This window comes from Myotis daubentonii, chromosome 2, assembly GCF_963259705.1.
Source record: "Myotis daubentonii chromosome 2, mMyoDau2.1, whole genome shotgun sequence".
Taxonomy (NCBI): domain Eukaryota; kingdom Metazoa; phylum Chordata; class Mammalia; order Chiroptera; family Vespertilionidae; genus Myotis; species Myotis daubentonii.
Window position 1 is genome coordinate 96938549 of NC_081841.1, and position 12683 is coordinate 96951231.

General features: G+C 45.7%; 1 protein-coding gene across 5 annotated transcripts in view; it reads left to right on the forward strand.

Annotated features, from left to right (window-relative positions):
- IQSEC3 (IQ motif and Sec7 domain ArfGEF 3) overlaps positions 1 to 12683 on the forward strand; it is a 102701-nt gene that overhangs the window by 25375 nt on the left and 64643 nt on the right. For all 5 annotated transcript variants that reach the window (XR_009451285.1, XM_059683900.1, XM_059683901.1 and 2 more), the window contains exon 2: positions 9306 to 9389. Coding sequence is in view for 3 of the 5 variants with exons in the window: in XM_059683900.1 (XP_059539883.1) it covers positions 9306 to 9389 (84 nt within the window). In the remaining 2 variants the exon portion in view is untranslated. The remainder of the gene's footprint in view (positions 1 to 9305; positions 9390 to 12683) is intronic.

The window sequence follows — 12683 nt, forward strand, 5'->3', positions numbered from 1 at the left end:
AGCGCCCAGTCCCCTCAACCCCACCAGAGTCCCCAGTCCTTTCAGCCCTGCCATGGAGGGGGGGGAGAAGGGGTGGCAGGCACACAGTGCACCCTGACCCACCCTCAGACCCCCATCCACACAGGGCCACCTGAGGCCTCAGGTGGCGGCTGCCCAGGTGCCCAGGGCTGCCTGAGGCTCAAGTAACCAGGGCTGGCTGAGGCTTGCACTGCTGGCAATGGCAGCAGCAGAGGTGTGACGGGGGCTTTGCCTTCCCCTGATCACTGGGTCACCTCACGCCCCTGAGGGCTCCCAGACTATGAGAGGGGGCAGGCTGGGCTGAGGGACCACCCCCTCCAGTGCATGAATTTTCATGCACCGGGCCTCTAGTTATATATAATAAAATTTACCCATTTTAAGTGTATAATTTGATAAGTTTTGACTAATGTCTACAGTTGTGTAACCATGATCTCAATCAAGTGATAGAAACTTTCCATCACCCCAAATGACCCTTCTTCCCTTTTGTAGTTTGACCCTCCCTTATACCAATAAAACTGATCTGCTTTCTATCACTATAGTTTTTTTCTATTTTAGAATGTTCTCTAAATGGAATCATACAGTGTGTAGACTTTTGTGTCTAGCTTCCTTCACTTAGTATAACGCTTTTGAAATTCATCCATGTTGATTCATGCATGTGTAGCTCATCCCTTTTTATTGCTCACTAGTATTCTATTGTATAGATGTACTACAATTTTATCCATTTACCAATTAATGTTGTTTTATAACATCAATCTTTATTTTGTTGATACTAATTCTTCTTCATCCATTTAGAATACAAAATCCTTATGGATATATCACTAATTTATAGACAATGCTTGGTGTGCATAAATGTTTGTGCACTCCTTGTATTAACTCAGAACCAGCTACCTCTCACTCCTACTCTCCTGGCAGGGCTCAGGTGCTCACAAGGTGGGAACCACTCATTTCAGTCATACAACTCAAGAAACAAATATTCAAACCAAAGCACTGATGTTTAACTTCTTAATTTTATTTTATTTTATTGTGGTAGGAACACTTAACACAAGATCTTCCCTCTTAACAAACTTTAAGTGTACAATACAGTATTGTTAACTACAGATACAATGTTGTACAGAAGATCTCGAGAACTTCGTCTTCCATAGCTGAAAGTTTATGCCCATTGATTAGCAGTTTCCCATTTTCCCCTCTCCCCTAGCCCCTGGTAACCGGCATACTAGTCTTTGATTCTATGAGTATGACTATTTTAGATACTTCATATCAGTAGGATAATGTAGTATTTGTCCTTCTGTGACTGGTTTATTTTGCTTAGTATGTCTTCAAATTTTATCCATATGATGACATATTGGAGAATTTCCGTTTTTAAGGCTGAATAATATTCTATTGAATGCATATACTTTTTTAAAATTAATTCATCCATCAATGGACATTTAGGTTGTTTGTGAATCTTGGCTATTGTGAACAGTGGTGCAATGATCCTGGGATGCTAATATCTTTTCGAGACCCTGATTTCAGTTCTTTTAAATAAATACTCAGATATGGGATTTCTGGATCATATGGTAGTTCTATTTTTAATTTTTGAGGAACCATCATACTGTTTTCCATAGCACCACTTTGCATTCCCAGCAACAGTGTACAAGGGTTCCAATTTCTCCACATCCTTGCCAACACTTGTTGTCTTTTATTTGTTTATTTTCATAATAGTCATCCTAATAGATATGAGGTAATATCTCATTGTGGTTTTGATTTGCATTGCCCTGATGAGCAGTGACTTTGAGCATATTTTCATATACCCGTTGATCATGTGTATGTCTTCTTTGGAGAAATGTTTACTTGAGTCTTTAGGTCATCTATAGATATAAAAGCCTAAGTGACCATTCGACCATTTGGCTGGTAGCTATGATGTGCACTGACCACCAGGGGTCAGATGCTCAATGCACAGGCATGGAAACATGGAACAGACTGATGAATCTCAGGGGCAAGGGGGGAGGGAGGAGGGCAGGAAGAGATTAACCAAAGATCTTATATGCATCCTAGAGGCCCAGTGCATGGATTCGTGCACCAGTGGGGTCCCTCAACCTGGCCTTCAGGGATCAGGCTGAAACTGGCAGTCCAACATCCCCCGAGGGGCCCTGGATTGTGAGAGGGTGCAGGCCAGGCTAAGAGACCCTGAACCTCTAGTGTAAAATAATAGTAAATGTCAACAATAATTGAAAAATGAAATTTAAAAAGAATTATTTATTTTTCTTAATAGTGTCTTTCAAGAAGAAAATTTTTTAAATTTTTGATGAAGTCTAATTTATGGATTTTTTCTTTTATGGTTTGTGTTTTTCATTTCCTACCTAGGAAATCTCTGCATATTAAAAAGTCCCAGATTTTATTACATGGGGATTTTTTTTTAGCAGTTTTATAATTTTATCTGTATGGTTGGTTTTTTGTTGATTTTAGAGAGAGGAAGGGAGAAGGAAAGAGATACAAACATCAATGAGGAGAGAGAATCATTGATGGGCTGCCTCTCCTGCACACCTCCTACTGGGGTTTGAACCCGATCTGCCAGGGAATTGGGGAATCCAACCATGACCTCCTGTTTCATAGGTTGATGCTCAACCACTGAGCCACACCAGCTGGGTTATCTGTTATTTTTTTAAATCTATAATCTATTTTGTATTAATTTTTATACATGGGGCAAGGCATGGGTTAAAGTACTTTTTTTTCCCCCATGGAGACCCAATTGTTTCAGCACTATCTGTTAAAAAGGTTATCATTTTCCTTTCAATTATCTTGGTACTTTTACCAAGAACCAATAGAAGTTTTTTTTTTATTTTCTATTTCCAGCCCCTCTATTTGATTCAATCACTCTGCATGTCTGTCCTTATGCCAACACCAAAATGTCTTAATTTTGGTAGCTTCATTGTAAATCTTGAAAGCACACAGTGTGTCCTACAAGTTGTTCTTGTTTTTCAAAGTTGTTTTGTAGATTTACCCTCTCCCCCCACCTTCACCCACCCCCTGTAATAGCAGTGATTTCTGAGGAAATGAGGGTATCTTTTCCTCCTATTCATCATGTTTAGCTAGAGAAGGCTTCTTTGAGGAGGTGAAAAAATTAAGAGAAAGTGGGGGGAAAAGGAACTCAGTCTTCAGGCTCTCCCAGCACTAGTGATGGTGGTACCAGGATGAATGGGGGTGGGGAAGTGACTGGAAATGATTTTAGGTTTCTCCCTTTTACTGGAGTTCAAGACAGCGCCTGTAGAGACATTCCCTGACTGCTTCCTTTCAAAGACTGGGGGTTGATCTGCCTTCTTCTACTTGGTGAAGGGGAGGGTTTGTTGTTGTTTTTCATTCAAAGTTGCCTCACTAGGTCCCTGGCTTTTCCTCCTTGATTCTCCTCCAGGGAATTCCCTTCTCCATCCCTCTGCCAGCTTCACCCAGGCAGGACTGCACACATCATCAGTTCCTCTAAACGACTCAACTGTTCTCATGGCCTTGCAGTGGAATCCTGAGCCTCAGACTAAATATAGATGTAGGAGTTATAGGTGTGCAGCCCCCATAGTTTCCGACTGTCCCTGGCAAGCTGTAATCAGCTCCTTGCAGCACTGTTTTCTTCCCCTTCCACCACTACCTGGCCCTGCAGGTCTCCGCAGCACCACCACTCTCTTTCCAGCTTCCTAATTAAGAAAAAGGGTCCTTTTCTAGCTGAGCCCGAGGTTCCCCTCTGCCTTCAGGTCCACAATGCCTTCTGAGGACCCTTAACCCCATCTTACTTGGGTGATGCCTGAAGTTCCCTTAGCCAGCTGCTTCTCGCTTTACTCCTCTCCTCCCCAGCCCCACCCCCAGCATAGCCAGGGGTAGAACACACATCACTTTCCTCTTTGTGGGTCTGGGCTGCCCCACATTTAGGTTTCACCACATCCGCCCACAGTCCAGCTATCCCTCAATACTCATCAGTTTGGGGCACTTGAGATCAATAAAACCAGGAAGGACTGGATTCTGCCTAAAGGCGTGGGCCCTGGAATTAAGAATCCAAGAAACAAGCTTTTGGCCTGGATACCACAAACTTCCCTCCTTCGGAATTTCAAGAGCCAAGAACTCAGAATGGGTCGTGTTCCTTCTTCAGAGGGGCTCTTCCATTGCCTAAATCCTTGGGTCCCCTCCAGCTCCAGAATTCCCAAGGACCACAGCCTTAGGCTGTGAACTCCACAGACTACAATGTGGTTGATGCCTCTAGAACAGTGGGACGTGGGGGCTCTGAGAAAGCCCTTCCCAGTCTCATACTCAGGGGTGAACTGAGGGTTATATGATTCCAAAGCCTGACTGGGGTTTAGGCCAGCCGTGGGCAAACTACGGCCTGCGGGCCAGATCCGGCCCGTTTGAAATGAATAAAACTTAAAAAAAAAAAAAAAAAAAAAGACTGTACCCTTTTATGTAATGATGTTTACTTTGAATTTATATTAGTTCACACAAACACTCCATCCATGCTTTTGTTCCGGCCCTCCGGTCCAGTTTAAGAACCCATTGTGACCCTCGAGTCAAAAAGTTTGCCCACCCCTGGTTTAGGCTCTCCTACTAACCAGTTGTGTGACCTTGGGCAAGTCACTTACCTCCTCTGAGTCTTGGTTTTCTCAATTGTAAAAAAAAAAGGGGGGGGACTATAAAACATACCCTAAGAGTTGCCATAAGAAATGAAGCATATGTTGAATGTATAATATTTCATCAGCAGTTCACAAACTCACTATGCCTCACTTTCCTCATCTGCATAGTGATGAGAATGTTTTGTTGGATGTTTTGTGAGAATTAACTCAATACATGGAAAGTGTTTAGAATTATATGTGCCATATAGTAAACATTATAAAGTGGTAAAATACAATTATTAGTCCTGCCAGTGTGGCTCAGTGGTTGAGCGTTGACCTATGAACCAGAAGATCTCGGTTTGATTCCAGGTCAGGGCACATGCCCGGGTTGTGGGCTCGATTTGCAATTGGGACGGCGTGCCCAGACAAACAATGATATTCTCTCATCATTGATGTTTCTGTCTCTCTCTCCCTCTCCCTTCCTCTTTGAAATTCATAAAAATACAGAAAAAATATACAATTATTAGCATTTTGCTGCCCCACCTTTATAATCTATTTATCTATCTACAAAACTCTAGAATTTGTTCTTATTAATTTTGTCACTAATATCCTTTTCTTGTTCCAGGATGCATCCAGGGTGCCACATGACAGTTGTCATGTCTCCTTACTTTTCTCTGGTCTGTGACAGTTTGTAGCTCTTTTTGGTTTTCATTAACTTGAGTTTTGAGGAGTATTGGTCAGATATTTTGTACAGTGTCCTTAATTTGGTTTGGTCTGATGTTTTTCTCAGTTAGAAACATCAATGTTGCCTCCTGTACTCACCCTGACTGGGGATGGGACCTCCAAGCTAGGTATGTGCCCTGACTGGTAATCTAACCCTCAACCTTCGGGTACACAGGATGATATTCCAACCAACTGAGCCACACTGGTCAGGGCTCCAATTTTGTTTTTAATGGCAATTAATTCTTTGGGTCCCTTTGTTAGGTTTCTTCTTTAGGATGGAGGGAAGGAGAGTCTGGGAGGCTAAAAGCAGTATTCAGCCAACTTAAGCTAAGACTTGCCTAGGTCAGGGCACTTGACCATGACCTTGGGCAGGAGAGATGGCCAGACTGGTCAGAGGTGGGCAGAATAGGACTTATAATTCATCATGAACGAAACCCCAAGTGAAGGCAAAAAGGGAGGTTCCACGCCCAGGCTTAGGAGGCTCATGGGACAGGAGGTGGATAGAGAAGAAACTGGAGAAGGGCTAAAGGCAAGCTTCTCCTCTCAGCTGTACTGTCCTGAGGGGTCCCATTAGCATGAACTGCAAAAGAGAGTATAACCCCAATAGCACCGCCATCCCAAGCCTGAGGTGTGGACGGACTTGGGGACATCCAGGCTTATGTCACCCATTGCATGGGCAACACAGCTGAGTCTGGGGACCTGGAAAAACCATCTGGAGCCTGCCTCAGTGCCTGGTCTGAGGAGCAGCTCCCAGCCTGGGAGGATGCTTCTCAGAAATGGGCAGGATCAAACAGCTTGTGACGGTGTCTGCATGCGCTCTCTTTCCTGAAATGGGAGTGTGGCGGGTGCTGAACAAACTGTGCCTCTCTGCCTAGGTCTCACAGGCTTTTGCCAGATTTCTGAACCTGTTCTGGGGCAGAGGTGCACTTAGTGGTAGGAACTGGGGTGAAGAGGTAGGTTCTCTGCATTAACTACACACCTGGGTCTACCCCTCCATTGTTTGGCCTCTGAGCCCATCTGCCCTGTCTCCTCCTTCCTCCTTCCCCCTTTTCTCATGCCAGGTGGCCCTCAGGGGGTATCACAAGACAATTCTCTAAAGGCTCTGATTTGCCCCTGAATGTCTGGGCTGGGCGGGAATGGTAGGGTTGACTGGAAGATTGAACTTTGGTCAGGGAATACCTCTCGACAATCACTTCCCCAACTCTAGGCCTAAGCCTTCTCAATTGTAAAATGAGGGGTCAAATTCAATTATTGCTTCATTGCCCTTTTAAAAAAGCTATATTAGTTATAATAAATATCAATCTGTAATTTATAGATTATTCATAATCTATAATCACTAATCTATTAAATTAATAAAAATCCAACATAAAATTGCCCCTGCTTCATTCTGAAGTGACATTAATATTTGTGTTGGTTTCTAACACTTGCTAGTCCTTGTTCAGGTACATATTCAATTTTAATGTATTTATAGTGTAGGGAGCGGCTATAGGGTTAAGCCTTGGACTGACCTGTGGCAGGGCCACAAACAAGTCCCAGCTTGGAGGGCAGAGCCCTCTTAGTGTAATTAAGCTTAACCTCACAGCCCTCCCTAGTTCCTTGTAGGTAGCTAATGGGCTGTGGGAGATGCAGCAAGTGCTGCCAAAACAAGTGAAACGCACAAGAACATTGTAACTATATTAACCACTACCTTGTTTTTCTCTGACTATAAAATAAAGCCTCAGCTTGCTGGCTGGGTTTTTTCTCTGTTCTCATCCAGGCATGGGATATCAGCCAAGCCCCAGCTATATTCTCTTGTCTGTCTTTTCTTTAATCCTTCACCGCCCCTCCTCAGGCTCCCCGAACCCTTGGCTGTGCTGGCACGGCACATATAGGAATAGCATAAGTATATTTAACATTTTCAATTAACATTACACTGTTTTTTTCCTTTTCCTTTTTATACCTACACTCTTTTTTCCCCATTCTAATCTTGCTGAGGTAACCAATGTTAATAGCTTAGTTATGTATGCACACATATATGAATATAGTACAATGTATAGAATTTACATTTGGGGGAGACAGGTTAATATTTATTTTACAAAACTATATAATTTCTCTGCAACTTTCATTTCTCATTTAGCCATATATTCTGGAAATCACACCAGGCCAAGAGATACAGCACATAATTCCATAGTATGGATGAAGCTATCGCAGTTTACTCAGCCACCATTCCCTGATTGATTGGGATTCGGGTTATTTCTAGTGGTTTTATTTCTCTCCCCCTCAACCCCCACCCCCAGTCCTGTAAAATTAAGGCTGTCACAACATTTTGTACAAAGACCTTCATAAATTGATACTTGCTTATCTAGGGTATAAAATTCCAGAGGTGGGATTGCTGGGTCAGAGGATTTTTTATGTTTGCCAGTCTGGAGGATGGGAAATGGCTTCTCTGTATTCCCTTAATTTGCATTGGCCTGTTTTCTATAAGGTGGAGCATCTTTCCATATATTCACCAGCTCTTTGGATTTTCTCTTGTGTCAACTGGAATTCATATCCTTTGCCCATTTTTTTTTTTACTGGGTTTGTCTTTGCACTATGAATTTGTGGGAGTTCAAAGTAGGATATTAACGTGCTTTCTATCACATGTGTTGCAAATATATTTTCCCATTCTGTCATTTTTCTTTTGATTTAATAGTGTATCTTTCTTCATACTAGATGTTTTTATTTTGTGTAGTCAGATATGTTTATCTTTTTCTGACTGGCTTTTCAGTTTCCTGTTTTGTTTTAAGCCTCCTTAACACATAGGCTATATTCCTAAGGTTCCTTCTTTATTTCCCCTTGTTTTATTTTCTCATTTAAACATGCAGTCTCTCTGGAATTTATTTTTGTCTAAGGTGGGCTTCAACATTATTTTCTTCCTTGAGGATAGCCAGATTTAGCAGCTTCCAGTACAGAATGGGTTTGGACAATGTGTCCTGAAGCTAAAGAAGTTTCAAAATCCCTTTCAGGTGATCTTTGGGGGCCCTTTCAGGTCTGACATTCTCTGACTCCATAATGCCCAGTACAGTGACTGCTTGCTAAGAGAGAGAAGGCAATGCACAGCATTACTTATGAAAAAGTAATTTCAATATTAAATCCCAAGTTGGCTCAAAGTGGATATTAGAATCACAACATTTTAGAGGCAGAAGGGACCTTGGAAATTAGGTAGTCTAATTGCTCTCAATTCTGGCTGAATTACCTGGGAACCTATAACAAGTCCTGGCCCCCCTCCCCCCAACCCCACCCCCGAGCCAGGCCAGACCAAGTGAGTCAGTCCTTGGGGATAGGGCCCAGGCAGGGGTTGATTTTAAATCCCCTGGTGATTCTAATAAGCAGCCAGGGTTGAGAACCACTTCTCTAGTTCAACTCCCTTATTTCACCAGTGAATAAACTGAGACCAAGAAGAGGTGAACTAGGTGTCACACAGCTGGCTAGCTGGCGCTGGAGCCCAGGTCTCTGCTCCTCGATTGCTTTTCCATCCGCGTCAAACAAATCCATCAAGCACCATACCTTGGATTTTCAGCTGGCAACACTAAGATCTCTGTGTGAGTGCTTTGTTCCTTTGCATATGATCAGCTTTAAAATGTTTACTGTATGCAATTCTGTGCATCACAGGTGGGTAGGCTAGTTCTGCCTTGCCGGACCTTAGTGGGGAACAGGGTTATAAAGAACTATGATAATGATAAAAGACAGAGGAAACAAATGGCTCATACAACTGGAGGAGCCTACTGAGGGGATGGGGGTGCAGAAGTAGGAAGAGTTCCCTTGGCAGGAAGTCAGGGGCACTGCAAGCAGGAGGTGGTATTTGTATTGGGCCTCGATGGCAGAGCATCCGTGCTACACTTCCTTCCCTGGAGCTGTGCTGGCGACCTCAGTGACACAGGGGCAAGGTTTCAGGGCAGAAAGGCCTTGGGGTGAGAGAGCCCTGCTGGGCCCAGCCTGTCCAGGCCGAGCTCTGACCTTCTTCCTCTGCTCTGCCCTCAGGAATGAGACCGTGCTGCACCAGTTCTGCTGCCCAGCCGCCGATGCCGAGCAGAAGCCCTCCTGCGCAGACCCGGCCTCCCAAAGGTGGGAAGTCATTGGTGGATGGTCCTCCCCTCCCCACCCCACAGTCCTTCCCCTCGGAGTAAAGCACACACCACTGCACCATTTGGCCTCTTCCTTAAGTCTTGTGCTGTTACTTGTTTGTTTTTACCTCCTTCCTCATACTTCCATTTCTCTTTGCTTCCTCTGGACCCCAGATGAGCCATTCCCAACTTTTGAGGTCATTATACCCTTTCCTATACTGCTCCCCTCTAAATGACCCGTGTAAAATACATTTTTAAACATCAAGGGAAATGAATGTGGTTGTAATTACAGAGCACAGTAGGATGCTGGCACCTAGGAGTTGCTCACCAATGAGAGTGCCCATCTTTCCTCTTAAATCAAATATTTCCATTTGTCTTCCTGATTTTTCTCCTTCCATAAGGACGACAAGATGACTGACTTTAATTTCAGGGATTTTTCAACCTTTGATGAGTTAGCTGACAACTTGGGAAGGACGGGGAGTAGTGAAAAGTCAAGATTTGGTGTCACTGTCCCAGGCTTTCTCCTTCATCTTGTTTTGGGTTATTCATATGCCCTCTTTCTTCCTGTCTCCTTCCCCTGTGTTCTCTCTCCATCATGCTTTCATCTTTCTCCTCCCACATTCATCTATCTGGCTGTCCTGCTGCTCTTCCATTCCCATCTTTTCCACCCACATCAGTTTCCGCTCCCTCTCATCTTGATGTGTGTGCTGTCAGTCTCTGTCCCTTATCCCACTTCATTTCCTTCTCTTTTCCACCAATTTTTCTGTCTCACAGTTCTGCACATTTCTCTTGTTCTTTACTTCACTCAGTCATGATCCTTCGATTTGGGCCAAAAATTTCCCCCACGTATAGTCTCCTGTTGTCAGAATGAATTTGGGCAAGTGACTTAACTCCCCTGGGCCTCAGTTTCCACATCAGTATAATGAAGGGGTTGGTCTGTCTAGAAAATGGCATTTACATGTAACCTCACTGAGCTTCTTGCCTGCTTAGGAAAACAAGACCAGGCAGATTTATAACCACTGTCTTACCTGAGAGGCGAGTGAGCTCAGAGACTCAAGGGACTGGCCCACAGTCACACAGCCAGGAAGTATCGACGCCCAGATGCACACTTACAGTGTTTGACTCCTTGCTCGCCACTTCCAGGTTTAAGATTTAACAATCCCATAATCGTTCCCTTTCTTCCTTGGAAAATAACTAGATGATAATCAGAGATGATGGCTGTCCAGCTAAGGACAGAAAATGACCCCCTGGAAGGTGTTACTACTCATTTCCCTTAAAGAAGTTAGAGGGGGCTGGGCATGAGGCAGGACTCTGAGGAGGGAACTATGGCAGTGGGGCCACAGTAACACCTCCAGACCCTTCAGTCCGGGGCTTCAGGAGGCATGTGTTCCCTGCAGCCGACCACGTTAGAGGACGGAAGGCAAAGGGAAGGACCAGGCCCTGTGCCATGCCCTGGGTGGCCTCTGTGCCACGTTCTGTGCCGGGACACAAGGAGCTCCGCATCTAGCGGGACATCACGATGCCTCCAAATGGGAAATGGCTCACCTGGAAACTGGAAGGAAGAAGAGAAATGGGAGAATGAGAAAGTGGAGAGAAAGGAGAGAGGACAGAGAGTGGAGTGGTGTGAGGGTGGTCTGGGAGGAAAGAGATAGGGAGCCCTGGCTCCTTCCATGAGCTGTCACTGTTCAGACACGTGGCTGTGTTTTCTTCCTAAAAAATGTCCTCCCTGGCAGCGAAGGAGAAGCAAGGAAAGCTGTGTAGTCTGCCTCCCACCCCCTCAGTCCAACTCATTTCGGTGGACAGGCAATTGCTGCTCCCTGAGCACCAGGCATTGGTGAGGATGGGTAACTTCACCCTCACAAAGTCAGTGCCAGGGGCCCCAGCAACAGAAATCTTCCCTTGAGTTTTCCTTGGTCCTTCCTCTCTCTCACACTCACCCCTCCCACTCTTTCATGTACTAACACTCTTCTGCTGGACCCACCCTGCAGTCTGGCTCCTGGTAGGAAGGGGTGGGAGAGAGGCTGGTGTATGTGGAGGCAGGGAAGGGTGCTGCCCCTATGGGACCTGGGCTCCAAGGGAATCGGGTTTTCCAAGATTTGGGGTGGGATGGTAGGAAACTATTGAAGGGCAGGCCCCAAGGTTGGGTGGAGGTGCTCTAAGGAGGGAGGGAGGTGGGTGGAAGGTTCAGGGAGGGGCTTGTAAGTGCTGCCTATGGCAGCCCTCCCCTCGGGGTGGGGCAGGGAGGCTTGCACCCAAGCTGGTCCAGCTGTTGTCTGTCTCCGTTCCCAGGTATTCCAAGTTGTCCTGTCTGTCTGGTTTGTAGTTTCCTAGAGTGTGTTTCTGTCTGTCTGTCTGTCTCTCTGATGACAGTTTCTCGGCTTCTCTGGAAGAAGGCTACCTCAATGTTTTCTAACAGTGTATGTGTCAGTCAATCTGTCTATTCTTGGATTCTTGGGAGAATTGCATCCTGAGATAAATTTTCTCCCATCAGACTCCCAACATCCCTGCTCCCAACCCTATCTGTGACTCCTTCACAGCTCTGAATCCATCCCGCCTCCAGTGTAGCTCAAGCTCCGCCCCCACCACCACCCCTTGAGTTTCTCTACAAGGAAGTAGAGGTCAGAGAACAGGCTGAGGGCCAGCTCAGGGTGGGCGGGTCACAAGCCTCCAAGACAAGCCAGGCTCCTCCCCACTGGTCAGTCTGGTTTCCCACCGGCTCAGCCAGCCTCAAGCTCCTCTGAGAATTCCTAGGAATTAGCCAGTTGATCTCTACAGAGGGCACCAATATAAGGAATCCAAACCAATCATCAGATCTAGTGTCATTGGGGCCTTTCTTGTGTGACCTCAGAGCTGGCCACAGAGACCCCCCTCACCCTCTTCCTCTGTACTCTGATGCCAGTGGTGACCAAGGCCAGCACAAGTGTGAGGGGGTACCTGTCCCCTCCCTGCACCCACCCCAAGCTGTGGGACTGAGCAAGAATCCCTTTCATGAGCCACTGGGCTCATGCCCTGGGGGCTGCAGTGGCAGCTGATCTGTGTAAGCCTATCACCCACAGCTGATCCTCGGGTAGAGAGGAGCTGCTGCTGCCGCCTGAGGCAAACCCTCAGCCCAGGGGAGAGCCCCAGGGCCCCAGATAGATCCTCACTTCCTTCCAAAGAGGGGGTTGCTCCAGCCTGTTAGTGTGTGCTAGCACAGCCTCCCCCGCCACCTGTAGAACAGCCTTTGGGGGATGGGCTCAGGAGAAATCTCTCTGGGGACCTGGAGCCTGCCAGGAGGTGATGCTTCCAGAAGTGG